At 59.6% G+C, this 27,410-nt stretch overlaps 1 protein-coding gene and 1 long non-coding RNA gene across 4 annotated transcripts; one reads left to right on the top strand and one right to left on the bottom strand.

Annotated features, from left to right (window-relative positions):
• Nucleotides 1-27,380, bottom strand: TMCC2 (transmembrane and coiled-coil domain family 2). 2 transcript variants are annotated; one of them, XM_063356407.1, is made up of 5 exons: nt 27,059-27,380; nt 18,278-18,784; nt 2,528-3,462; nt 2,062-2,197; nt 1-1,392 (listed from the first exon to the last, which is right to left on the bottom strand). In XM_063356407.1, exons 1-5 carry the CDS (start codon nt 27,227-27,229, stop codon nt 1,081-1,083), a joined length of 2,061 nt encoding a protein of 686 aa, XP_063212477.1. In that variant the 5' UTR covers nt 27,230-27,380; the 3' UTR covers nt 1-1,080. The 2 variants fall into 2 exon arrangements, with proteins under 2 accessions (XP_063212477.1, XP_063212479.1); XM_063356409.1 differs by lacking the exons at nt 18,278-18,784; nt 27,059-27,380 and adding an exon at nt 7,139-7,514.
• LOC134525499 (uncharacterized) lies at nt 3,491-10,393 on the top strand. Of its 2 annotated transcripts, none has more exons than XR_010073800.1 (3): nt 3,491-3,944; nt 6,167-6,493; nt 10,021-10,393. It is a non-coding gene; the product is annotated as an uncharacterized LOC134525499 (long non-coding RNA). The 2 variants fall into 2 exon arrangements; XR_010073799.1 differs by having other exon boundaries at nt 10,016-10,393.
• Nucleotides 27,381-27,410: the final 30 nt, after the last annotated feature.

Raw genomic sequence — 27,410 nt, 5'->3', positions numbered from 1 at the left:
TGACTGTGCATATACTTTTATATATATATATTTATATATATGTGTGTGTGTGTATAGATATATTACATAAATATATATGTATGAAATAATTTAAGAAACATCCGAGACAGCATGCTGTGCTCTTGTGTAGAGCCAGGGAGGCTGGGAAGGCAGCTGCTCGCCTCCCCCCCTGGCTCTACCAGCTTTGATTCACAAATGGAAACAGAGTCTTGAATTAAATTAAAAACCGCACGCGCACACACACACGCACACACACAACACGGTGCAGAGGCTGTAAAACTCAGAGGCGTGATGCTGGAAAGTCCAGGTGTCCCTGAAAAGATCAGATCAACTAAAGCCGAAGGAGGGGAAAATAAATAAATGAAGGGAAAACAGCAGAGGGGATCTCGCTTGTGCCGGTGCTGTGTCCGGCATCGGGTCCCCTGTGTCTGCCCAGGCACCCGTGGGGACACAGGGACAATGTCACAGCCCTGCTCTGTCCTGGCCAGGCTGTGGTGGGGTTGGAGAGGCTGGTGGGATGTTCATGTCCTGCTGCATTTGCCTTGGACCCGCTTTCTCCTTCACCACGTGCTTTGCTTTCGCTCCATCCCAGGACTGAGCTTTTTGCCATCTTGGTCTTCAAGGATGAGAGGGAAAACCCAGCCCCAACTAACGCCTCCCCTCTCTCTGCAGAAAGTTCTCCCAGAGATGGGTTTGGTCCAGCTCAATCCTTCCCACCGACAGAAGAGCTCTGCAGAAGACCTCCTTCCCATGGACTTTCAGAACAGAATGACATTAAAAAAAAAAACCAACCCAAAAACCCTAGAAAAGCCCAGCACCCCATAAATTACCAGTTTCTTCCAAAACTCCTCCTTGTTCCTCATCTCGCCCTCCCCAAACATCCCAGAGGACTGACAGATCCTGGCTCCAATACACCACGCTCCGAGCAATTGCTGCCGGCTGCAGAGAGGATGGAGGGCCGGGAAAGCAACCAAACCGAGCATGTGAAGAAACAACCCAAAGGCTCTGGACCACTGACCCCCTGCCCTCTCCTCTGTGGGAAATGGAAAGCCCCTGGGGCTGCCGTGGCCGGGCTGCAGATCAGCTGGGGAGCAGGACGTGCTCCAGAAAGTAGGTGATGGAGTCCCAGTGCTTCCAGAGGAAGAAGAGGAAGAGGACGAGCAGGGCAGTGCTGAGGATGCGCATGCGGGTCTTCATGAGCGGGGTGATGAAGTTGGCGATGGTGGAGACGAAGACGAGCAGCACGGCCATCAGGGCCAGGATGACGTTGATGAACTTGCCCAGCAGCGCCCGGGCGTTGGCGTTCTCCACTCCTTCCAGCTGCACCACCTGCTGCTGCTGTTGCTGCAGCTCCAGCTTGGTCACCCGCGTCAGGCAGGACTCCACCGCCTCCTGCGAGGGACAGCACGTCAGGGCTGCCCAGCAGCTCCGGGGATGCTCCACAAGAGCTTTTGGTACTTGCCCCATGCCCTGAGACCTTGCCGCTCCAATGCATGCCAACCTTGTTGACGGTGACCACCCCAGCTGGGAAGGGGTTTCCCTCTGCAGACCCTTGGCCTGTGTGATGCGCAAGGCATGCCCTGTCCCACGCTGCCTGCGCCGGGGAAGGTCTCGGTGCCTACTGCAGCAGGGGAGGTGACCCAAACTGGGACAGCTGGGACTGTGTTAGAATCACAGAATGTGTTGGGTTGGAAGGGACCTTAAAGGCTGTCTAGTCCAACCCCCCTGCAGTAAGCAGGGACGTCTTCAACTAGATCAGGTTGCTGACAGTGTTGGCCCACATGTGGCTCATAACAGCCCAGCGCTGCAGCCATCCCCCCCGAACCGTGCCCTGTCGTGAGCACCTGGTGACTTCAGGACAGCACGGACTCGCTGGGGCACAGACGGGGGTTTTGGAGACATGGCTTAGTTACCTGCTTCTTGCTGTGACAGCATCACAGCAAGGACTTACCTGCAGAGGGCTAGAGAAAGGGATCCCCCTTGCCCACCCTGCCTCCCAGCCCATCCCTTGCCCCATGGATGGAGGGTGCAGTGGGGGGCTGAGCCCTTGAGCCCCCCTACCTGGATGTCCCGTGCCCTCTCGTAGGACTGGTAGGCCACCTTCTCCTCCATGCTGGCCAACTCCTGCTTCAGGTTGGTCATTTCGTTCTGGTGCAGCTCGGTGAGGTCGTTCAGCTGCTCCTCCAGGCGCTCGTACCTGCACATGGAGGGTGGAGGGACGCTGGGGCAAACAGGTCCCCCCAGCCACCCCCTGCCCTCCTTCCCCGGACGCTGGGGAAACCACCCGACCCACCCTGCTCCTGGCTGTAGGTGATTAGGGCTGATGAAGGGGAAGCACTGCATGATCCTCCATGGGAGCAGTGCTGCTGGGGGGGTCTGGCAGTGAGGAAGGCAGTGGGGACTGCAGCCCCTCACGTCCCTGGCATGTAGGGCTTAGCTGGATAAGCCCAGGATGGTGACCTTATAGTCCCCAAAATGCCACGCTGGGTCAAGACATGCTGCCACCCTTGTACCCACCCGTCCCTACCTGTACCGCTCCTCTTGCAAGCACTGTGTCATGTAGGTGTAATCCCGCTGAAGCTGGGCCTTGAGGTCCTCCATGGAGTCCTCCAGGTGCGACTGGCTGTCCTTGATCTCCCGGAGCTCCTCCAGGATGGTGTCGAAGTTATTGTGGTGGCTGTCCAGTGTGTTGGACTTGGGGCTCCCCAAGCCACCGGGTCCTGCCCCTGAGTTGCTGCCACCAGCCGAGCCGGAGGTGGCACTGGAGCACTCGTCATCGCTGCCGTACTTGGGGCTGGAGACCAGGGTGGCACTGCCGCTGAGAGCCCGTGACGCCTCCTCTGGGTGCCCGTCATCCAACGTGTCCTTCAGGTGAGCAATGTTGTCCGCGCTGCCGAACTTGTTCCGGATGAGGCTGGCAAATTCCCGAGGCTTGGAGACCACAGCGGTATGGGTGGCCTGGGACAGACCCGAGAGCCCTCCCTTGACGCCCTCCACCACGCCACCGCCGAAGCCGCTGATGCTGGAGCGAACGTTGGCACCCACGTCCTTAAGACCCTGGTGCATGTCCCGGAAGACATCCTTGGGCTGCCGGGAAGGGCCGTTCTGCTCGATCTCCTTCAGCTTCTTGTGGTAGTGCTCCAGCTTCTTGTGCAGCTGTGCAATGGTCTGCGCCGACTTCTGGTTCTTCTTCTCAAAAACCTGCTTGATGCGGGAGGCTTGCTGCTTGTCCGCGTTGTTGGCCAGCTTCAGGTACTCGGCCACGTTGTCATCCCGCGCCTCCTGCTCGATCTTGATCTGCTCCGTGATCTTGAGGATCTTCTGGTGCAGGTGCTCGATGGCGGCTTTTGTCCTGTGAGGGTCTGGGGTGCCATCGGGGACGTCCAGGCAGACGGTGCCGTCGGCATCGCCGTGCCCGGCGGCGGAGGGCAGGCTGAGCGCGGTCACGTCCCCCTTGTCCAGCTGCGAGCAAAGAGAGAGGAGGGTGATGCTCAACGGGGGGAGTGAACACCCAGGCAGCCCCTGGGGAGGGGGCAGGAGAGGAATGGGGCTGAGGGGGGCAGAGGAGGGAGAGGGAGGCGAGAGCTGGGCAGGAGAATAGTTAACCAGAGCAAGAGCGAGAAGTTGTTTTGTTTTTTTTTCCAGCTGGTTAAGCATTTCCCAGCCATACCACTGGCATCCCAGGAAAAAGCCAGTTAGTGGGCACAGTAAGAAATTAATTAGGGTTTCGGGGCTGGTTTTGGCCAATTGTTTTGAGCAAGGAGCATCCGCCGCCGGGAGCTCGACTCTGACTTTCCGCCCTCACTCTGTGGCAGAGATGGGCACCTGCGTTTCTGGGCTGCAGGACACCCAGCGCCAGACAGGGGAAAAGGAGCTAAAACTGGAACCCACCATCAAATCTCCCACCAAACCAGCGGTGAGAGCAGGGACTGAGCAACCCGGAGGTATTTCAGTCTCATTTTCCATCTTTGGCTTTTAGCCTAGGTGCACACGGGAGTTTTTCAGCTGAAGAGAAACTCTGCCATAACCCCACTTTGGGGGTGACTCGGGAGCAGCTCCTGATCCCCAGAGGCTGCAGGTGCAGGGAATCCTTTGCTTTCTTTTCCGAGGTTTCTCACCTGGCAATGCGAGACCCCTCTGCAAGCACAAGCTGCCACCCAGTGAGTTAGGACACACTCTGATTTTCACTTTACAAACGGAAAAATCGGAGCTTTGGGAGAGGAAATTACTTGCCTGAGGCCACGCTTAAAATCAGTGGCAGAGACCGGGCTGCAACCCAGGGTCCTGCTCCCCAACCCCGGCACGCTGCTTTGCCACTCGGAAAATAAATCACTAAACCTTCCCAGCTGCTGGGTTTTACATGCAGATTCTTATGCAAATCTCAGTGGTTGTATAAATGGCTCCTGGCTTCTAATTAAGAGCTGCTTGAAAGTTAAATACTGTTGGCAGACCTGAATAATTTCTAATTTCCATCACACTTTCCCCGAATGACCCTTTAATAGGGATAATGCTGCGAGATCATTACTTAGGAGTGTGTTATCACCAGGAAATGCCTTGCGCGGGAGGGAGGAATGTTCTCAAGATGCTGCTTATAAAAACACTCCCGTCTGCAGCAGGTCCCACGGGGGGCTCGGGAAAGCAGGGGCAAACGCTGCCCTCCTCTTATTTACTTCCATCTCCTTTCCACCCCCCCGGCGCTGCTGTCCTGCCGGGAGCCTGGGGGTGTTGATGCTTCACGTGGTGTGGGGGGGGTCCTTGCAGGGGTCTCAGCCTCCTTGGGAGGCTGAGACAACCACAAGCTGGGGGGGAGCATCCCCCAGCCCCTTCCCCAAGGCTTTTCTTCTCTCTCGGTTGCAGCAGTGTCACTGTAATGTGAGGAGGGGGCTGGAGGGTGAGAGCAGAGGGGAACCCTGCAAGCCCCCAGCCTGCAGGGGGACACAGGGCAGAGCTGGGAGCCGGATCAGCACTTTATTCAAAAAACAAAACAAAAAAAAACAAACCCAAAAACCAAGAAAAAAACCGCCCAGCAAACTGGTGGAGTTTTCAGACCCCGCTGCCAGGCTATCCTTAGTTCCTCAGCTGGGCTGGGCCCTTCAGCTGCCTCGCGAAGGGCTTCGCTTCGGTTTCTTATCAAGGGGCAGAAATTAGCAGCAGCAGGAAACAGGCTTTTCACCCAGATGTGCAATTCTCTGTGCAGTAAGGGACAAATTGGTCACCGCAAAGGAAAAGGGCAGCACCAGAGAGGCCGCAACGGGAAACCCCAACTGGGCCGGTGAAGGGGAGAAGTTGCTCAAACTTTGTTTCCAAACAGGGAAAGGTTTGGGAATCACCCAAAGGTTTGGGAATCACCCAAACCTTTGCCCCTGCAAAGCCATTTATTCACGGGAGTATATTTGGGAGCACAGGGGGAGGGGAGGCCAGGATGGAGGAGGGAGCGGCAGGGATGCGACGCTGCCCATCCCCGCTGACCTGGCTGGGGTGAAATCCTTTCCCTGAGCCCGGCTGAAAGCTCTGCTCTCGCAGGCACAGGGCACACCATAGAAAAGCCACATCAGGTTATTGCTTTGAAAACAACAACTAAAAAAAGACAATACCGATCTCTGCAGTATTAACAGACACTGCCTGATAAATCCCAGCAAGCCTAAATGACTGTGCGGTGGATTTAACCGGGGGATTAGTAAAAGCCACACTTTCCCTACATGCAGAAAACCTTCTGGTAGGAACATCGAAATGAAAGGGCTGTTTTCCAGGCGGGCTCGGAGGGGAGAGCAGGGGCTGATGTGGGATGCAGGAGGAATGCAGGAAGAAAAATTATTCTTACCAACGGAGTTCAGCCCAGGAGAGCTGAGATATGCAAAAGGCTCAAGCTAATAAGCTGAGCAAACAGTACTTAGAGGGCCACAGCCAGGCACAATTATGCAATGCTGGTGTATTTGCTGCTGCAGGTTTGATGGAAGGAAGCCCAGGTGGCAGGTGAGGAGCTCGGGGCCCAGCAGCTCGCCCGGGGCCGTGTCCCCAGCACGGGGATGTGGGTGTCCTGGCACACCCACGCCTGGAAAGGATTTAAACCCATTCTTAAGAAATTACACAATTATTGCAAAGTTCAGAACAAAGCTCTCAGGACACTTACTCATGCCCTGAACTATTCTGTTTTCATACCCTATAGCCTACTAGGACGCGCAGCGGATGAGATAATGCCGTGGCTTCTGCCGCATCGACCCCGAGCGAGGACTTTCCCTACAAAATGTGACCATGGTTGCCAGCTGAAATACAACACGGGGATGAAAATGGCCATGGGAAGGACCGTATGTACCTTCAAGCATGGGAAAACTAAGTACCACCGAGCTGTCGAGGGATGCTGGCAGGCAGGGCGGACCCGAGGAGCTGCTGCACCGATCCGGCAGCTCCACAGCGTGGGTGTCACCGTGCCACAAGCCCTTGGTGGCCCTGGAAAGCCACAGGGGAAGAGGCCACGGCCGGCAGAGAAATGCAGGTGGGCAGTGGATGTGGGGAGGTTGATTTTGGGACAGGCGTTAAATGTCGGTGATTCCACGGCCCCTCTTCCCCAGAGCACTCGATCAGCGTAATTCAGGACAGCATCTGTCCTGTGGGTTGGTGGCTGCAATTAGCCCAGCGTTACAGGGGATGCTCTGGGTGTCCCCAGTCCCGTCCCCATGTGCGTTCGCAGCCCTGTGCCTCCCGGAGCAGAGCCGTTATTCCCACCAGACCGCGTTCCCCACCCCAGGCATTGAAAATAGAAGCAGGAGCCCTGACTCACGCTTCCCACCCTCCTTTCAAGCCTGCAGCAGAGACCGAAGCAGGCAGCCCCGTGTCCCACTCCATGCCCTGCCTGCTCCCGTGCCATCCCTGCACGGACACAACAGGTCGGCAGCAACTGCCTCCGCTAATTTACCAGCCTGAGAATAATTTTTCTTACATAACGTAGGGAAGGACGTTAAGGGTTTCATCGCACAGTGGAGCTTCCCACCCGGTCTTTGCTGTGCTGGCACGGATCATGCCGCTGGGTTTCATTCACCGAGCGCCAGCAACAGAGGTACCAAAAGCCCCTGCGGGGGTCTCTCCCCATCACCATCCTCCCTGTTGTCTTATTCTAACCCCACCGGCTTCCGGGACCTACCTCCATCGCGGGCAGGGTTCGGGTCCCCCAGGGCTAGTCGGTGTGGGCTGCTTGGCCGCCTCCCTGCCGCGGCATGGAGCCCGGCTGCGATGCACGGGCAGCGCTGGCTGCCATGGCTGGGGGGAAAGCAGCAGCTGACGGCAGCAAAGTTTGAGGGGAGCAGCAGGGAGGAGGAGATCCCTCCTGCAAACCCCCCCGTCAGGGCTGGCCCCGTGTCCCCGGGGACCTCCCGAGCACGCAGGGAGCGAGCGCAGCGTCGGGACCGAGCCGGTGGGTGCAGCGGGATTGTCTGCCGACTCAGGAAATCTGCCGGAGCTGTTTACAGCTCTCAGTGACTGGAGCTTTCAGGGCTGTAATGCAAACCTCCCCCCCTCGTCCCTGTGGCGGGAGATTCACACGCCTCCAGCTCCACACGCTGCCTGTGCCCTGACACAGGGGGTCGGGACAGGCTGTTGTCATCTGCTGTGTCACGTACCGGGACATAAAGCCCGGGAGAGGCCAGGGGGAGGGATGCATAAAGCAAAACCCCGGGTGGGACCGATGCATGGGGGAAAAATAGTTGCCAAGCAAGGAGGGGGCAGCCCGAGGGAGCTAAAAGCCAGGAACCAGCCACTTGTGTCGGGACAAGGTAGTGTCTCGGCCACGCACTGGGATGGAGCCGGGCCCGGCCGGTGGAGCGCTGCCGACCAGCTCACATCACAGAGAGCGACGGGGAAGGTTGCACCGACCTGATCCTGCCGCGGGAGAACACGCAATGCACGGAGAACACATCCAGCCAACTGGCCAGATACAAGCGTTTGATGCTTCACGTGCAATTAAAAAGATATGAAATGGGACGGATGGATGAAAAGCAAGCAGGGAGGACAGCAGGTTCTGGTTCTGCCGAAGCCGGTGGCCGTCTGGAGTCACCCCCCAGGCGCTGCACTTATGCCGGGACCAGTGGTGCTGGCGAGGGGCCAAAGCGAAAGCCCTGGGCGAGAAAGGAGACCTGGAGCTTGTGCGTTTGAGTCAGCCCAAACCATGGGGTTGCACAGAGCAGGGTCGATGCGGCCAGCGCTGCAGGATCAGACCTGGATAAGAGCGATTGAGGGAAGCAGGACCGAAGCCCACAGCCCTACGCTGTGCCTTGGCGTGCCCTGCGGATGCTGGAACCTCAAACCAGCTGCAGCCGCAGACCAGAGCATCTGTGCAGCCACAGACAATGGGTGAAACGAGAAAGCTCCATTTGCAGCTCTCTGCTTTAGTTATTTCTCAAAAAAGGCAACAAAACAACAACAGCTTAGGAAGTCTTTTCAGCCACACGTTGAATTGTACAGGCTGGACCGATGAGCTGATGGTGACCCAGATGCATGTTTAATGGGGAAGCCCGTGCTGCTCCCGCAGCTGAGCCAAACCAAGCCCCGCTCAGCCTCGCGCTTCCCATCATCTCTCAGGCTGTCCCTGCGTCCCTCCGTGCTCTGTAAGCGTGACCTGCGATGTCGGAGAGGCTCTGGGTGCAAGGCTGCACCTCTGAGCTACCCCGCGGTGCTCAGCCAGCACAGCCCTGCCTGGGTGTAGCGGCTGGGGTGAGTAGTGCCAAAATCAACCTGGCCTGGCATGGATGGGTTTGAAAAGTTTGGTTCGACAGCTCCATAAAAGCACCACCCCCAGGTCTCGGACCCCTGTATCCTGCAAATGTGAGCTCCCCTAAACCTGGCCACAGACACTGCCCTTGCCATGGCGGCGAAGCCTCCCTGCGAGAAGATCTTCCTTCCAGGAGGCATCGGCTCGGGCAGGTCTGGGGCAGGGGCTCCGTGGGCTGCTGGCGCTGCCGGGCTGCGGGAACACACGTGGCTGCAGATAAGCTGAGCAGGGTGACAGGAGGAAACGGGCACAGAAGCAACAGCCTCCACTTGGGCTGCTCTGAGCAGGGAATGGGATTCCTCGAATCCCCCCATCCTTTAGCCCAGCGCTGACGGACCCTCCTGGACCAATTCCAGCACCGGTGCCCACGCTCGCAGCTCTCCGTGTGCCGGTACTGGGGAGGAGGCAGAGCAGCCCATCATGGACCAGTCTGTGATGCGAAGCTGGCAAAGCGCAGTTCAACACTGGTAACTAAAATCCCTGTCCCCTTCTAGCCCAAGCTCCCACCGCTGTGACACTGGCACCGTGCAGGGCACCCTGCCCAGGGCATCCCCAGCCGTGTCACTGCGCCCAGCAGGTATTTGTGTGAGACGGTGCTTTGGGAGCAAGGGACAGGCTGCATCAACCGCACAACTCAGCTCGACAGTGCCGTCTTCCCAAACCGGTCTCGGCTGCTGGCCCTGCAGTGGGGAAGCGGCGCTGGAGGGACGTGGCTGGTCCCAGCAGCCCAGCCCGGGGACAGCACAGCCCCATGCTGACCCGGGCATCCCCACAGGCCACAGAACCCCTATGGGAGTTGCTTCGACACAACGAGCTGTCAGCAGCTCCCACGTTTCTCGGTCTGTCCCCTCGGGACCACAGGATCTCATAGGCAAAAGCCCCCCCTCCCCATCTGCCTGGGAGTTTGTCCGCGCAGCCTTTGTGCCAGCGCTGAGCCCCTTCCCCGCGCACCCACCCGCCGTTTGCAGGCACTGGCAGTGGGTTGTGGTATCGTCCGTGATGAAAGGCACAGAGAAGAGCAGATTCTCCGGTAAGTGAAACCCACCAGGAGCAGAAATGAGCTGTGCCTACCGTACGGTGCTCAGCCGTGCCGGGGAAGGGACTCCGATCCCAACGAGCTGCCCCAGGGAGGGTGGATTTTGCAGCCTGCCCAAGCCCTGGGCGGCGGATGCCTCCGGGCATGACATGGGGCAGATTACCAGAGGATGTTCATCTTTGGTTTAATATCTCTCATAACATCACTTCTTGTTTTAGCACAGGAGCCAGAGGTCACTTCCCATCGCCCTTCTGCAGCCTCAGCAGGGCAGGAAAAACCCCCCGCCGCACAAGACACTCTGGAAAACACCCTCCCTGCTCTGAGCTCTCCTTTCCACTTCCCTTATTTGAAGAGCTGGGGCCGGCTCCGAAACTCATCTGCTCCCCACCGGCCACTCGCAGCGGAGGGACGTGGTGCTGGGGGCTGCCAGGCACAGCCCCGCTTCTGCGCCGCGCCTCGGTCCACCCAGCCTGCAGGTAACTGCAGTGTCCCCCCACCGAGCCCCCCATAGCTCCTGCCAGCCCACAGCCCCCAGGCAAACCCTGCCTGACCTGCCAGACTCTGCCTGGCCTCGGGGGAGGACAGAGAAGCACGGATTTCCCCGGAGGAGCCTCAAAAATTGAGGACTTAGTAAACACCAGGATGCTCAGGATGAGACTCTGCAGGCAGCCTGCTGCCCCGAGACCCGCAGGGCATTTTTTTTTTTTTTTTTATTTACTGGGGACTTCAGTCAGCTTGAGTCATAGGAAACCACCTGGTCTCAGCTCCCCAGCACAAGGGGAAGGGTAGGGTTAGCAAATAGTTGCAGAAGCAATAACATCGCCTATTTGATGCCCCAGCGAGGCGAGGTAGAGCAGTGGTGCAGCATCTCCCCTCCCGAGGGCACGACCGTCCCTGCCACACGATGCAAAAACCCCGCCAGCGTGGGAAAAGTGGGGGTTTTGCAAGGGAATTACCCAAGAGGCTGGTGGCGGACTCCCCTTCATCCTTAGCACCAGCTCTGCTTTAGGAGATGTAGTCCGCTGCTTAGAAAGCAGCAGCTTTGTTTTCCAGGCCTGCCTGTAAGAGGCAAATTTAAAAATTTATTTAAAATAAATAAACCCCAGCTCCCATGCAAAGGAAATCTCTGGACGGACACAAAATCACAGCACGTTCACTGTGCGCCGGTGCCGAGTGGTGCAGAACCTGGCCCTGAACGCTTACAAAGTCCTGGTCCAAGCATCTCAACCAAGAGACAGCTCACCTCGCGACGCAGCGCGAACGCACGGCAAATTTTGGACTGGGTTGGCTGTGCCTTGGCTGGCTGGTACGGGCAGCAGCTGGGGCTGGGCTTAATGGGAATGCGCAGGGCCTGAGCTCAGCACGGAGAAGCAGGAAGAAAAGGAGGAAGACCAGCCAAGCTGTGCTAGTATCCTCTACCGAGCTGGGAAAGCTGCGTACAGATTATGGGGAGCCAGGATGCTGATACAGACGGAGACCTGCAAAGTCCACCACTCCTTAACCTCACGTTCCCGAGTGCTTTTGGTGTCCAAAGCAAGTGGATTCTTGGCTAAAACCTCAACCCTTGCAAGCCCAGCAGCAGCCTGACCTTCGCCTTCGCACCTTGCTCCTCACCCCTTATTCCTGGACATCCCGAGTCCTTGCCCTGCTGGTGCCTAGGAGCAGGAAGGAGAGCGGAGGGGGGGTACTTACAAAGACACCCAGCAGAGAATTAAAGAGCAATATCCTTTTCCCGGGACAGGAGTCAGGAGGATGTGGTTCCGGCATGAGGATGCCCTGGTCGCTCCGGCAAAGCGCCGGGCCGGTGCTCCGCGAGGCGGCCGGATCCTCTCCCTCTGTCATGGCTGCGGTTAAGGAGTCGAAGGGGCAGAGGATGGCAGGACGTGCGTTCGCAGAGGAGGCGCAAGGAGGCTCTGAGGCAGCCAAGAACAAGCAGCGCAGGCTGGCGAGCGGGGAGGGAGCCCGGGGGAGCGGGAAGAGGCTGGGTGCCGCAGGGGCCGGTCCCGCTCCTCCAACTGTGCTGGGAGAACAGACAGCACCGCCAAGCGCTGCCTGGCCAGGCTGCCTTCCGAACCACGCGGAGAACAAACAAACGAGCCGCTGCTGTTCCTCGGTCCCCAGTCTGAGCTGGGACGGTGCCACCATCCCACGGGGCTTTGAGTGGCAGCAGGCGGGGATCGTCTTCCTGCATGGCACCCGGCGAGGAGCCCTGTGTGGAAGGCGGCTGCGTGGGAACAGACGGACAGATCCCGGGGGTGGAGAGGATCTGGCCCCGCTGTCTGCTGGGGGCTTGGGAAGTCCCTGTGACTCTGTGCCCATCCATACCATGCGGACACCAGTGTTTCCTAATTCAACACCACATTCTCTGGGTCGGGGACTGTCCCTTGTGCCCTAAGCTTGCAGGTCATCGGGATGGACACCTCTGTGGAGATGATTCAATGACCGTCCCTCAAGGGTGACGCCATTCATGGCCCTTCCTATGCTTGGAGAATCTTTGGAAAAATTCCTGCTGCTGTTTTTACTGGAGGGAGTAACCCTGGGAGCTCCAGCAATGGCGCTGCTATTTCGCTTGCCGGGTGACACAGCCTGAAAACCACCAGCAGCACCCCCAGCCCATGCTCCAGCTGGGTTTTGACACCTCTAAGAGGGTGCCTGGGCAGCCTGGGGGGGATTTTCAGCAGCTTGTGTAGGGAGGGGTTTGAGGGGGAAGGCAGGGAGAGGCAGAGCCGCGGGGTGAGGAGCCTGGCGCTATCAGAGTCACAAGGCAGGACCCTGCTTTGCTCATCCTGACTCAGGAGCCAAATCCTGCTCACAGCTACAACCCATCTGCCTGCCCACGGCAGCAGGGGACGGGCAGGACAGACCGCGGGACAGACACGAACCCTTGCTCCCCCAATCCTGCCCTCTCTGCCCGGGGCATCCACCCCACACACCAGCCGCCCCCTCGACCCAAACCCCCCCTGGGGCAGGCGGCGTTCCCAGTGCCTGCCTCTCGGGGAGAGGGAGCTGCTGGTGGGCTGGAAACAACAGCCATATGTCAACGAAGGCTGAGGAACACGATGTCTTCTGCTAGGGGGTGAATCAGTGCGAGAGTCTGATATTCTTCTCCTCCTGAATTAATTAAGCAGCAATCTTGAGTATCTTTGTCTTCACAGCTATTATCTGCTTTTCCCAAATTGCTCCTCGAAGCGCCATCCCGATGGGAGTGAGGGAACAAGTTCCCACCAGCACCCTTCGCTCGCAGACTCTCATTGCCCCGTGACACGCAAGGAAACAGAGGTAGGAGCCAACCTGGACACGAGCACTCTCGCACCTCCGGTTTTGTGATGCCCCCAGCAGTTCGCCCCCAAAACCCTTGGCACTTGTAGGGTCTCCGCGCACCCAGCTCCCTGCCTCGGGACCCTGCCCGGATGCCGGGGGGATGCCCGGCCGTGGGGCTGAGGGAGGGCAGCTTTACACCACCGCTCCCTCTATGCACTTTTGCAGTCACCGCTGGCCTATTTTTGCTCCTTCCTCTGGGATTTTAACACCAGAACTCACCCGGAGTTTGGGTGGGAGGGGAGGATGTGCTTTGCCTCCGTCAGCAAATCCTCCTAAAGAGATGCAAGAGGCTTCACCCAGCGTATCGAAGTGTTGGCCCCAGTTCCCAGCTGGGGAGACCGAGGCAGGGAGCGAGGGGAAACCCCTGCCTGGGTTAGACACGTGGGAACAGCAACCAAAGCAGTGAGACCCGAACGTCCTGCATCCCCTTAGCTCCTGCCAGCTTCTTGGGGATCCTTAGGTGCTCAGCACCTCCAGAAAGCAGGCTACCTGCTCAGGAGCTCACCTTCAAGCTTCTGGTTTTAGGATCACTGGCCCCAGTGCCACCAAAAGTGGATTTTTGGGGCAGCAAAGTGCTTGCCAGCACCCCACCCTCTGAGCTAACCTCCCTTGCCACCACCACGTCCTTACCCACCGCAGGGAGAAAGGATACTCAAGAGGCGCCGTGGAGCAACCCCGGCTTCCTACCGGTCAGTCCCCAGCTCTGGGGCATCTCCCCTCCGAGCTGGAGCCAGGCTCAGGCTGCTCAGCCCCCACCATGGGCTGTGCCAACCCTGGGGGGTCCCGGCTGGACTGCGCAGAGTCCCTGTCCCCGTCCCTGTCCCAGTTGTCGACTGAGACCAGTTCTGGGTAACCGGAGCTGTAGGAGGTGAGAAACCAGGTCCCCGCCCTGAAACCGAAGGCGGTTGGATGCCGGTGGGGCCAGAGGGAGCCAGGGCTGAGCTGGACACGCTGCAGCCAGAAAGCAGATGTCTGGGAAGGGGAGATGAACTTTGCCTGACGGCCCTGAGCCACCGGGGCAAGGGCTGAGCCGTCCCGCAGCTTCCCGGCCACCACTCGCCCAAACCCCTCCATGCCTATGGGCCACAGCAGCCCCCGGGGTGGATGCTCAGAAACTGTGGGTTTCTCTCCGCTGGCTATAATCCGCCTCACCCTGATATAGCCACTGACCCGGCAGGCATCTAAATTTAGCGGGATGAATCCTGCCCTGTGTTTGGAGCACTGGTGCCCTTGAGGCAGCAGGACGGCGGGGATGGGGCTGTGGGGACAGGTCCCCCCTGCAAGGCAGAGCCCCAGGACCCCAGACCACCTCCCACGGCGACGGGGCAGGGGAGTGGGGAGGAGATGGGAGCAGGGAAACAGCACTCTTGGGCTACAAGGCCATAAATAAGCGTGGCTCATAGCACTCAGCAGCTGGCCTGGCCCACAAGCCCAAAGCCAAGACGTGGCACGAAGCCCCCCTGCTGTCCCCCATTCTTCCCCTTTGTCTCATGGGAGAAGCATCTGTGCCGGGGGGCCAAGGCGGCTGCGGGGGGGGCACAGGGGCCGCAGGCAGCGGTGGCAGCTGGTGCTGTCACTTGCCGAGGGATGCCAAGGGCGGGTGGGCAGCGAGCCCGGCCAGGGTCCGGCCCCTCGCCCTCCTCGGGGGACGCTCCGCGGGTCCGAGCCGCGCCGCCGGGCGGGGCTGAGCACTCGCACTCGTGACACTTGTGAGCGGGTCCCCCCGGGCTGCCGGGGAGAAGCCGGCGGGGGGATGCGCACGGACGGGCGGACAGACGGACGCTGCGGTAACGCTGCCCTCTAACGGCCACCGGCCCCGCATCCAGCCCGCTCGCCCGGGCTCCCTCCCGCTCGCCCCCCGCCGCTGCTCGGTGCGGGTTGCGGGGGCTCGGAGGGGCCCCGGTGCCGGGGTTGGGGGGCTCAGCTCACCTGGACGTGGACCATCCCGCAGTCCCCGCAGGCGTCCGCGCAGCTCCCCGGCAGCACCAGGCACAAAACCCCGCGGCCGCCCCGCTCCAGCTCCGGCCTCCCCGACGGGGACGGGGAGGAGGGTCCCCCCGGGATGCTCTGCCCCGCCAGCACTGTCACTCGGCTGACCCCACGGCCGCGGGGGACCGGGGTCTGCGGGGAGACCCTGCTGCCTGGGCCTCGGCGGCCGTCCCAGCCGGTAATGCGCGTCTGCCCGCCTCTCCCACAAGGCGCTGGCGGGTCACCAGCAGGAGATTAGTGAGATAAGGAGAAGGCTCTCCAGCACGCTCCCATCGCTGCCATCACCACATGCGGACCCTGCCTGCAGCCTCCCCCTGGCCCAACCGTGCTGCTGCCACTACCGCTGTCACACATGTCACCGTGTCCGCAAGCCGGCATGTCCTCGTGTGAAACACCGACACTGGCCACGTGCTCCCTCAGGCACACCAACACCAGTGTGCACCCAGATGTGCCACCTTGCTTTGGCTAAGCAAGCGAGCCACGCGTGATGGGACGCACCGATGAGCGGCTGCTTGAAATCCAGTGGTGCTCCCGGCTGTTGGTACCCGGAGAAGTGGCTCCCCCAGCTCAACAAACACCGACCGGCTGCGGTTCTTGGAACAGAGTCACCCGACAAAACCTTGGTCCACAACTGTGTGGAACTGCCAGCGGGAGGCAGGGGACATCCGAGTCACCCCACCCTGGTCCGGAGCTGCTCTTCACATGCACAAGGTGGGCAGAGCGCAGCGGGGAAGGATGCGGGGGGGAGGCATGAACGTATGTGCAAGGTGGGCATCACCCTGCAAAGCAAAGCCTTGTCCCCAGCGTGTGGTGCAGGTGGCAGCCCTGTGCTGGCCCCCCCAGCTCCGGGTGGGGGTTACCGCTTGGCGATACTCCCCGCGATGGGCAGTGAGGCACCTCTGCGTTACACCATAAGCCCCAGAACCGGGGCCCAGCACCGAGTGCCCAGACCCTGCCGTGGTCCCCAGCCCCCCGTCTGCTCCCCACCGTCTCTCGGGGGGACATAGGGGGTGCCAGGGGGAGGCACCGTGTGTGCGGAGACCGGTGCAGGTGAAGGTAGGGAAGGGAAAACTGTAGGAACCTAATTAAGAAAAAAAAAAAAAAGAAAAAAAAATGAAAAAAAAATCAATAGCTGCTCAAAAAGCGCTTGCTGAGGCTGAGCGATCCCACGAGGGATTAATCCGGCATGCACTCGGGCCCTTACGCAACGGATGGAAAATTCAGCATGGAATTTCTTGGAGGGGGGAAAATCACTCTTTCGGAGGAGTCCTGTGCGCCCCTGGGGCGGCGGCTTCCAAATGGGGGGTGAAATGGGGAGGAGGTGTCTGGCCCTGGGCAGGACAAGGCAGAGGCGCTGTCAAGCGATTGCTCGCCCAACGCCCCCGTGGCAATGCGCCTGCCGGGGCCTGGCGGAGCCGTGCCGGGTGCCAGGGCACGGCAGCACCGTCCGTCCCTGCGGAAAAGGAGCCGTTTTACCATGGGCTGGAGGCTGGGTTTCCTGAGGGCTACGGAAAAATAATACGGCATGAGAATATCACATAGCTCTTCTTTCTCTAAATAGGTTATTTTTCCACTGCCTCACAAAGGCCCCAGTATCGTTTCTCTTCTTATTACTCTTTGTGTCATATGCAGTTAATTATTCATCCCCTCTCTGCGCTCTTTGTGCCGCTCCGTGCGTGGACGGGACCCGCTCTGCTCTCGCCTCCCTCCGCCTGCTTCCGTCCCGCTGAGAACCGCTTTAGCTCCAAGCTTTGGCCGCAACCCCAGAGGGCTCAGCGGGACCGGGCTCCTTGCAAGGCCAACGCCATGGGCCAGACGGAAGAAATTTTGGCTGCGGATGCTCAAATTAACAACCTGAATGGCTCCTGGCCCTGACGCTTGGTCTGGGTGCAGCGTGGGAGCGGGGATTGCTGGGGAAGGGTCGGGGTGCCCTGACCTGCACCCTGTAAAGCAGGGAGAGGAGGACCTTGGTGGCCGTTTCTTGCGAATACAACGATGTGTCCGTCCTCTGGGACCAGATTCCCACGTCCCGGTGGTGGCCCGGTCCCCGCACGGCTGTGGCAGGGGAGCAGCGCTGGCACCTGCCGCAAGCTGCGAGCGTCAGCTGCGGCTCGGCGCTGAAACAGCCGGACGAAAACAGAAAGAAAAAGTATCTGGTTGATCCTCTTTCCATTAGCTCAGAGGGCAACAGGAGTCTCCAGGTCAGATTTCCCTCTCGGAGACTCGGTGCCAAGCAGAGAGGAGCGTGGCTGGCGGGGGGACGCGTGGGAAGCATCGCCCCCAGCCCCTGCGCCCGCTGGGTCCCTCTGCTTGGGAGGAGCACACGGAGCTGACACCCCCGCCGCTAGCCCACCCCCGCAGCTCTGCCCGGCCACTGCCACCCTATTACACAGCTATTCCCGTAAAAGCCACCCAGCCAAGAGCCCCCACGGGCGGCTGGAGCCTGCCTGGCCGTGTCCCCTACTGCTTTGCCAATTCACTGCTGGTATTTTCAGGTAAGTTAAAAAAAATAAAATAAAATGAAATAGGAGGATGCTTCTAGCCCTCAGGGCTGCAGAGAGTGGTTTCAGAATGTGACACCCCCCCAGCTCCAAAGGCCAAGGAGAGAAGCCGACACGGGGAATCCCACCGGCACCCGGAGCACCGCCCACCGCCTGCACCTTGTCCTTGGCGAGCCGTGCCGCGGCGCTAATCTCAGCTGTTTCATAATTAACGGGGCTAAACGCTAGATGGAAATACCATCCTCTCAATTAGCTCTGCACAGAGCGGTTTAAAAATCGCTTCAGACGGGACCAATTTGCAGCCGTCTGGCCGAGTCCCTGTAGACACCTGGGGTCCCCTCCGACCCCGCGCCGGGGGTCCCACCCCACTGGCACAGAGCTCTTGCCAGGTCCCTTTCTCGCCTCCTCAAATCCTGATCTGGGAATCAGACTGGGGTATATCCCTGCCTTCACATCCCCGTGAGAGGAGCATCAACCCCAGCCGCCTCTGGACCCGACTTGCTCCCAGGCAGGGGCTGCCGTCCGCCGTCCTGCTCACCCAGTGCCACCAGCGCTGGCCCGAGGGATGGTCTCCAGCACTTTGGGGTGCTCTGCACCCAGTCCTGCCCTGGCTCCCCGGCGTGGGCTCATGCCCCCAGCCACCCCGGGGTGTCCCCGTGCCAGCCCTACCTTATCGGCCAGGCACTCGGTGTCCTCGGTGAGCAGGTAGACGGCCCCGCTCTCGGCCAGGAGGATGGCAGTGTCGGTGGTGGAGGAGGACCTGGGGCGGCCCTGGTGCTGATGCAGGATGGCGGTGAGGCTGCTGTCCTGGGGGGCCTTGCGGACGAGGTGGGGGCTCCCTTTCTGGGGCTCCAGCGAGCCACTCTTGGCCCGCCGGCTGCCGCTGTGCAGGCTGGTGCCGCGCTTGATGGAGGGGCGAGAGCGGATCTGCTGCAGCACCCGGTTGAAGGCGGTGGGACGCGCCGGGAGGTCGTGCAGGGACATGGCGTAGGAGACGCGGTGCATCTCCGGGGACCTCTCCTTCTCGTCGGGGGAGTCGTGGTCAGACATGCCGTAATGCGGCGGCAGCGAGTCCTGCGAGTTCTGGTGCTCCCGCTCCCGCGACCGCCGGCGGCTGTGGAAAAGGTGCTTCAGGCCATGGCCAAACATGGACCCTTCGGACAGCTGCTGGATTTTCTGCAGGAGAGGAGAGAAAACAACCCCTGTTACTGTCAGGAAGGGACGGCATCGCCCCACTTTGGCACATGCAGCTCTGACGGATGATGCCCACGCTAGCAGTGACCCAAAACACCGAGCTCAAGGGCTTAAAGAGCTTTGGGAGGGCTCTGGGGACCCCCCACCAGCCCAAAGGGATCTGCAGAAGGGACCAAGCCCTGCTGCCAGCGCTGCACTTCATACCCGTGGAAAAGTATGAAGCGTTTGTGGCCATTTGATGGCACACAGGGCTGAGCATGGTGGCTCGGGACGACTCAGGTATGCAGCTCCAACAGCATTCCCCACGCCGGAGGAGGTCTCCGATGAGCACTAAAAGTAGCAAGAGGAACAGAAAGACCCTTCCGAGCAATGGAGGGAGGAGGGTCCCTGCTGCAGCCAAGGCCAGACGCTGTGCAGAGACCCCGACCCGGCGGGCAGCGGGGATGGAGCAGCCTTTTCCCTAGCTAAAAACAACAGGGTTATTCCCAGCCTTGGAGCCTGGGCCACCGACGCGCTGCCAGGAGCCACCTGCTCTCCGAAACCTGCTCCAGGAAGGATCAGGGAGGGCTTTTCACTGGGGAGGGATTTTCCATGGTCTCCGAGTGCAGCACGGAGCAGGCTGGGTGAAACCACAGCTCCTGGCCCAGTGCCACCAAATCCAGTCCCCGCTGGGCAGCAACCGTTTTCCAGCAGGAGATGGGGACACGCTGCTCCCCCCGGTACCCCCGGGTCTCTCTCTCCCAGGGGGCTGAGACTCCCGTTCCCACAGAGCACATGGCTTTTCTCGTGACGGCTCCTGGGAATCAGGGTGGATGCTAGCCGCGGCGAAGTCATGCAATATGGATGGTGGAACAGATCGTGCTCTTGATTACAGCCAGGTCAGCCCCGGAGCACTTTCCCTGCAGACACTGGAACGCCCAGATTTGCATCCCCAGGAGATTTCTGGCTGGGTGCCCTCCGCAACCCCCTGTGTGTGATCCAACAGGGGGGCAGCATCGCGGGCGGCATCTGCAAAGGGCTCAGCAGATCCCTGATCCCTGGTCCATCACGGCTCCCAGGCAGCAAGTAAACGATCCTGGGACATCAAGAGATCCTCTCGGCTCCCGAGGCAGCCTCAGTTACTGGGAACCTGGCAGACCACAAGGCAGGAGGCTGCACTGTTGCTCTCTGTCTCTGTTTTGGAGTTAAGCCGAGCACCCCACCTTCGAGGACGCCAGTCCTGACCCTGCTGACGTCCAGGGGCATTTCACCATGGATTTACTGTGGCTGGGGCTCTCCCGTGGGACGCTGCTTCCCATAACAGTGGCGCTGCCATTAACTCATGCTTGAAAACCAGTGTGAAGCGGGCACAGAACTGGGAGCTACTTACAGCCCTGGCGGACACTCGGCAAAAACCCTGGCTTTTAGAAAAGTGATGTTTGAGACACGACCGCCGGGAGCTGCAGGCTCTGGGGGATTTCATGGCCATACAGAAAGGACTCCATCCCCTAAAAATCCCAGACATTAAAGCCACAAGGTCCAAATCCATAAGGGCCTAATTCTCATCACCCCTGTAATATTGACGAGGAATCAGCAATTAGATCCTGTGTCACTAAACGCTATAGGCAAATCCTTTAATCCTTCCATTATCCATTCATAATGAAAATGTCTATCTTTTTGCTTTTTCCTAGGAAATATATAATAAATCTACGGTGCCAAATTGCTACTTCAGGAAATAGTGATTTAAATTTTATTCTATTTATAGAGTCTCTATGGAAACAGAGGCAGCATTAGATAGGTAATAACTATAAACCCACAGACTTCTGCCATCAAGGGTATGGCATACCCTCGGATGCACAGTTTGTCCTTTAGAAGGTCCAAGAGAAAAGGAACGACCAACTCCCTTCCTTGAGGGTAATGAAAACAAAGCAAAAGCGAAGCCGGCAATAAAGGAGGGGATGTTTTTCCAGCACCGGCGTGGAGGTGGAAGCCAGCCGCCCTCAGAGGGCTCTTGGCCCAACAGCTCCATCTGGGAGAAATTCACCTTTTAAAAGAAACCCTCCTCAGGCCCTTTCCAAGTTTTCCTGAAAGAACTTTTCCTGGGCTCTGCAGGTAGGGCTCCCGTCGGGACGGTAAGGGATCGGCTTGGGAAAAAGGGGGAGGGAAGCAAAAAGAGGGATCCCAGCCCTGCTGTCCTGGGCTTGAACCCCCACCGCATCGGCGCTAAAGCAGAAGGCTTCTCTGCACTAAAGAGCTGTCAGGAGCGGTCACCACGAGCGAGCCGTTCTGCAACGGCTGTTGCAGAGAATTTGCTGATGTAAAAATTCTCTTTTCTTATACGACTCCGGGATATTACTGCACTTCCAAAGCAGAGGCATTTTTCTGGCACGAAACTACTCGTGGCTCAGAACAGAGCGTCTGCACGGGCTGTTTTGGAACAGCCATTGCTTAATAACTGATGCAATGGATACGGAGATTAATTTCTCATCGTAGACAGCTGTAAAACACTAAGATTAATAGGAAAATATCTTTATTTTTTTTGTCTTTTTCGTTAATGCGGCCAGGGTCTCCTGCTCGGCGGCGAGGACTTGTTTCCATGGACTTCAAAGGAGCGGCTCCTGCATCCCATCCCCCGTAAGAGGATCAGTTCTTGCCGGCGGCGGCGGCAGCGGGGTCAAGCCCAAGGCACAAGGTTTGTCTGAGCACGGTCGCACCCTCTGCCTCCTTCTTACCTCTTTATCCGCTGATGAAAAGTAATCGCTAAAATGTGAGAAACCAGGAGGGTGCTGCGTGAACCCCCCCTGTACCCATCCCACCACCCTGCCTGCACCGAGAGCAGAGTCTCAGCCCTGTGGGGATACTGCGGGGACAAGACAAGAGCCAAAAATCCCATTTTAACCCAAACCAACATATCTTGCATGAAAACAGTGACTCAGATGACTGTTTTGTCTGGGACGCTGCTGCTTGGCAGTGTCCCCGTGGGAGCCCCAGGGGCTGTCCCTGCCCGCTGTGGCAGGAATGCGCATCCCCAGTCCCGCTCCGGGCTCTCCGGGGCCGGTGTTCCTGTCGCTGCCAAACGGCCACGTGGCTTGAAACCGCCCAGTTTCTCACTAAATGGTTTTCCAGCTCTGCCCCAACATCCAAACCTCTTACTCGGCCTTCAGATGCACAAGGAGTGGATCTTGTTGCCGTGACCTTATAGCACAGCTGCACGCTGCAAAGTCCTGCTCAATTATTGTTATTATTAATTATTTATATCCCTGCCCAGAGGCTCCAGCCAAGACTCTGCAGCCCTTTGGAGGCACTGCACAGACACAGGGGAAGATTGTCCTGTCCCATCCCATCCCATCCTATCCTGTTCTATCCTGTCCTATCCTGTCCCATCCCACCCCATTCTGTTCTGTCCTGTCTCATCCCATTCTGTTCCATCCCATCCCATTCTGTCCCGTCCCATCCATCCCATCCCAGTTCATTCTTTCCCATCCCATCCCATTCTGTTCCATCCTGTCCCATCCCATCCCATCCCATTCTGTCCCATCCCATCCCATTCTGTTCCATCCTGTCCCATCCCATCCCACCCTGTTCTGTCCCATCCCATCCCATCCTACAGCACTCCATATTTTAAGGCAGGGGGAAGCCATTCCCCCAGTGGGGAGATGGGGAAGGCCATGCCACTGAGCAGCTTGCAGCCCCGCAGACATGGGGTTTCTAGTCCTGCTGCTGCCTACTCCAGCTGCTCCTCCCACGGGTCCCCAGCAAGGGGGTCCTACCACCACCCCACTGCCGGCGGCCAGGCTGGGGACAGGGATGTCCCCCAGGGTGGCAGCCAGCCCGGCTGCCCCTCACAGCCCTATCTCACACCAGCATCCCGAGCCCCGGTTCTGCCGCTCCTCCCGCTGCCACAAAGGCCAAGGAAAATGTATAGATGTTCTAAAATGGAAAATAAAGCACTCCCCCGCACACGCTTCTCCTCCCGACGACAGGATGAGAGAACAAACATGTGACAACCGTTAGTCATGTTGTTTAATGCACTACCAAAACGCTGTAGTGACACGCAGCTCCTTAAACGCTCTCCGGAATAACTTCTGTGGGGCTGGCACTGGTGTGGGTCTGGCTTGGGGGGCTGTGGACCCCCATGAGGTCCCAACCTCAGGTCGCATTTGCAGAGCGAGATCTCTGCTGCCGGTGCCGAGAGGAGCCAGATGTGTTCCCGGGGGAATAACGCAGCGAGTGGCAGCCCACGACCGCTTCTCCTACGTCTGTCACCTCTGCGTTTCCCGAACTGACGGCGGGGATGGTGCGAGCTGAAATTTGGTGGGAAGCGAGGATGGGGACCCTGGGGGCTCAGATCTGGGGGGGCTGGGCCCGTAGGTGGCTGGGCACGGAACGCTTGGTCTCGTGAGCGTGAGAAGCACGGCACTGCTCCCGGGAGGGCAGCGCACCCCAGCCCCAGCTCTTGTCCCTCCACTGTGCCTGGCACAAACCCCAGGGAAACATGCTGTCCTTCTGGCTGCACCCTGCCCGGGGGGGGGTTCCCCTCTCCCGGGGGGTCCCAGCTTGCAGCTTTGCAACGGGGACCCGCTGGGGTCCCTGCCTGCAGCCGGAGCACTTTTGATGAGCGATGCCCCGGGGAGATGATGGATGCGGCCGCTCCAGGGACCGCGCTGCTCCTGCTCGAGCTGCTTGACAACAGCTCCATCCCACTATCCGCAGGGGAGCCGGCTCACCTTGGCAGTGTCCTTTCAAGACCAAAATATGCCTGGAAAATTGTTCGTGCGAGGGATTAAATATAAATGTACCTGAGGGTTTAGAACAGGGGCTGGCGACCTTTACAGAGAGGAGGAATCCTCCGCATCCTCCCTGCAGCGAGCAGCCTGCATGGGCTCCACCATGGGGGGGCCTCTGAACCGCATCAGGGGTCTCCACCCCCAGACCTGTCCACTCATAGCGAGGGACCTTTGGAAAAAACAAAGAGCTGGGTGGGTTTGACCTGCTATGAGTAAATGGGAGGTCAATGCTTCACCACGTCCCCTCCAGCCACCCCTGTCCCAACCCCATGGCTCAGGGCAGAACCTGTGCTGGGGACTGCACATCCCATGGAGGGACCTCCCCTTGTCCTTCATCTCCCTCCTCCCCAGGAGAGGCTCCCCAGCTCCAGGAGAGGTTCTCCAGCTCCAGGAAGGCCAGGGGAAGCTTTCTGTCCATGGATGTGGGGTTTGGATCAGGCCCTGGGAAGAAGGAAGGGCTCAGGTCAGTGCCTCTGGGCTCCTGCTGATCTTGGCTTTCGGGTTCAAAGGAGGGAAAGGTGGGAACCATGGAGACCAAGATCGTGAAACTGGAGAGGGAAATGATGTCAGGCTTCAACTTTCGGCCCTTGGCCAGATCAGCCCATTTGGGAAAACAGAGAGAGAGAGAGAGACCCAGGGCAAATGCTCAGCGCTGAGATGCTCTGGGAAAGCGGGAGTGGGACCAAGCGGTGAATGCCTTGGTGGTGGGACACCCCGGGCAGCCGCGGGAGGCTGGATGTCTCCTTCTGCAGTGTTTTGTATGGATGCAGTCGCTCTGCTGCAGAGCACAGAGATCCCTGCCACCCAACATATTTTTGAGCAGAACTGTGTGTCACGCATCTGCTTTGCTCCTTGCCAGAACTTTTTTTATTTTTTCTTCTTTTTTCCCCTAATGGAGCCCTCGCTCTCGGCAAAGGAGCTGGAGCCGGGGCTGTGGAATGCGGAGCTGCCGTGGATCTGCCGGGGTTAGGGGATGGAGATGACACAAGGCAGCCTGTTGTTTCCAGGTTGCCAGCTCAAATCCGTCTTCGGCTGGCAGCAAACTGAAGTTTACATCTGATGCCTGTTCAGTGTCCACGGGGAGATGGATCTGCAGGCCTGGGTGTGTGGCACCATGCCAGCCCGGGGACAAGGACCGGCTTGTTTGAACCCACCCCACCGTAGTGCGGCTCCAGACGGGGATTTGGGGCAGGAAAACTTTAAGATTATATTAATGATGCCACCAATTGTAGCAACAGGAGGCAAAGTGGTTGAATCGGCGGTGTCTGTGGCGGGGCCAGACAGAGTGCCCGGCTCTGCCGCGGAAGCTGCGGGCAGCACCGAGATGCAATTTTTCATGCGTTCTGCCTGGCGAAGCAAGTTTGAGGACTCACTCCATGCAGGCAATTAATTGCTGAGCTACAAATGCGTTAAAGGTGAGCATCGCGAAGCAAACCTGCATTAGGGCATCGTGCTTGCATCGATAAAATCAATGGGCATTTGGCCACCGCTGTTGCTGCGAGCTGGACCGGGCTGCAGACCGGGCTGAGCTCCAGCTCAGGGCTGGACGTGCCGACCACGGAACACTTGGCCTGGTGGCCATCCCCATCACCAGCTGCGGCTCCTTTTGCCCCACGCTCCCACCCCTGCACGGGTGAAAAGGGCCCCAGGTGGGATGGAGAGAGGCTGGGAGATGACGCGGGTGAGAAGCATCACCTTGGCCAAGGCAAGTCAAGCCTCCTCCAGGTAAGGGTGTCCCACCCCACCAAGCCTTGCGTGACCCCGAGCACCACATCCTGAGGGATTTGCCTTCCCCTGGCACAGGGCTCTCCCCTCCAGCTGTTTTTAGTGGCAGCAGCTGTACATCACGTCAGCAAAGCCAAAACGGCCTCAGGAGCAGGAGCCGCGGCTCGGGCATCGAGGAAAAGGCACCGCGTGTGGCAGCAAGCAGCATCCTGCGCCCGTGGGGCTTCTTGTGCTTAAAGCAGACAAGTTGTCCTGCGGGAATGGGGGGTTTTATTTCCTGTCTGCCTTTCTGGAAGGGATGCACGCAGGCACAGCAGCAGCCTGGCAATCCTGGCCATGCTTCCCAGCTCCCGCGTGACCTTGACCGTACCGGTAAGACCTTCTAGGCCAAGTGGAAGGCTGGGGAGCTCCACAACAAGGATCTCCATCCTGGATGCCAGGCTGCCCCTGGGTGACCAGGGACATTTTCTGCTTTTGTCTAGGTCTTTTTGAAAACAAAGAGTGGAAGCAGCACCTCCATCCCATCCCGGTGCAACCGCCTTTGACAGCTCTGCCACCAGCACGCTCTGCCCGCGGCCGCGACGCGCTGCAGCGCCTGAAAACACCAAAGTTACGAGCAGAGAATTCATCTCTGCAACATAAAAACCCCACCGCAGCCACGCCAGCGGGACCCTGTTGAACAGCGGGGGCTCAGAGCTGCTCCGCTTCCAATCCCACAGGAAATTTCTGCCCAATTTCACCCGGGACCGCCCCGTCCTGCCTGCCCGCATCCCTGCCCGCGCCCTGCCGCCGGGGACCGGCTCCCTTCGCTCCCGCAGCGCTGCAGTGCCGCGTAACTTGTTTTCCTCATTAACTGGACACAGCCCGAAGGCACAGGAGGAGCAGCCTCGGGGCCATTTATACACCGGCGCTTCCCGGCTGCCGCAGCACTAATCCCAGCAGCGCGGCTGGCGTCCCCCGAGCATCTCCCCCACACTGAGGTGACTCCGGCTGTTATTTACCGAGGTCTGCTCAGCCCCTCAGCAGGGGGACAGCCCTGTTACCCCAAAAATCTTGCTTGGGTGATGGCAGCCCGCCCCAGACCCACCCCAGGGTGCAACCCCCAAGCCCGCAGCCCCTTTGGCAAGGGTGGGTGGCGTCACCAGGGTCCTCCCGCCTTCTCCCACGTTTGCCCTATTATTATCACTGCTCTTGGTGGCCAGGCTGCAGCAGGGCCACGGCCTCGGCAATGCCCAGCCCTGTGCATGCTTGTGCAAGACTACCACGAGGCATCTCAAGCCTGGGAGGTGGTCCGGTGGCCCGCTGTGGGGCCACCCACATCCCAGGGGCATAGCCTCCCCTGGGAGTATCCCTAGTCCAGGAGCATCCCCAGTCTGGGAGCATCCCAACCTGGGACCATTCTTATTCTGGGACCTTCATCCCAGGAGCATCCCCACCCCAGGAGCATCCCCAGACTGGGACCATCCCCATTGTAGGAGCATCCCCATCCTGGGGCCATCCCCATACCAGGAGCATCCCCATCCTGGGGCCATCCTGCATCCTCCAAGGTCACACCTGTAGCAGAGTGGGGACCAGGGTGGGGGTGGTGGTACCCCACCAAGGCGTACACCCCACGGGTGCTCACCACGCCGGTAACCCCAATGGTAACGCCATAGGGTGCTTGCCTAATCGGTAACCCCACTGTTGACCCTCCGGTGACCCCACCGGGATGCTCGCCCCATTGCCAGCCCACTGGTTCCCGCCGGCCGGTGCCGCCGCCGCTCACCTTCAGGTCGGGGGGTTTGGTGCGCGGCGGCGGGACAGCGCTCGCCTCGGGGGCCGCCGCCGCCGCCGCCTCCCCGGGCTTGGCCTCCATGGCGGCGGGGCCGGGCGGCTCCCCTGCGGCGCCGGGTTCCTCCTCGGGCTGCCGCAGCTCGTCCGACCGGCACCGCTTCATACCGGTGCGCCGTTTCCCCCGGGAAGGTGGGGGCGCCTACGGCCGCGGCGGCAGCGGCGGGCGACGCCCGGGCGGCCGCTGCGGGGCCCGGGGGCTGCGTGCCCCAGCCCCGCCCGCGCCTGCCCCGCCGTGCCCGGGCCGGGCGGCGGCTCCGCGCCGCGGCGGCGGCTCCGCGCCCGCC

Source organism: Chroicocephalus ridibundus, chromosome 20 (genome assembly GCF_963924245.1).
Source record: "Chroicocephalus ridibundus chromosome 20, bChrRid1.1, whole genome shotgun sequence".
Classification (NCBI taxonomy): Eukaryota; Metazoa; Chordata; class Aves; order Charadriiformes; family Laridae; genus Chroicocephalus; species Chroicocephalus ridibundus.
This window is presented reverse-complemented; position numbering and strand designations above follow the sequence as displayed.

What these genes read in the sequence shown, in the direction of transcription:
- TMCC2 (XM_063356407.1), bottom strand. Translation starts at nt 27,229, where the DNA reads ATGAAGCGGTGCCGGTCGGACGAGCTGCGGCAGCCCGAGGAGGAACCC. An exon ending in CCGAGTGCCTGGCCGATAAG is followed by an intron (nt 3,463 to 18,277) that starts GTAGGGCTGGCA and finishes CTTTGCTCGCAG; the next exon opens with CTGGACAAGGGGGACGTGAC. An exon ending in TTGCAAGAGGAGCGGTACAG is followed by an intron (nt 2,198 to 2,527) that starts GTAGGGACGGGT and finishes CTCCATGTGCAG; the next exon opens with GTACGAGCGCCTGGAGGAGC.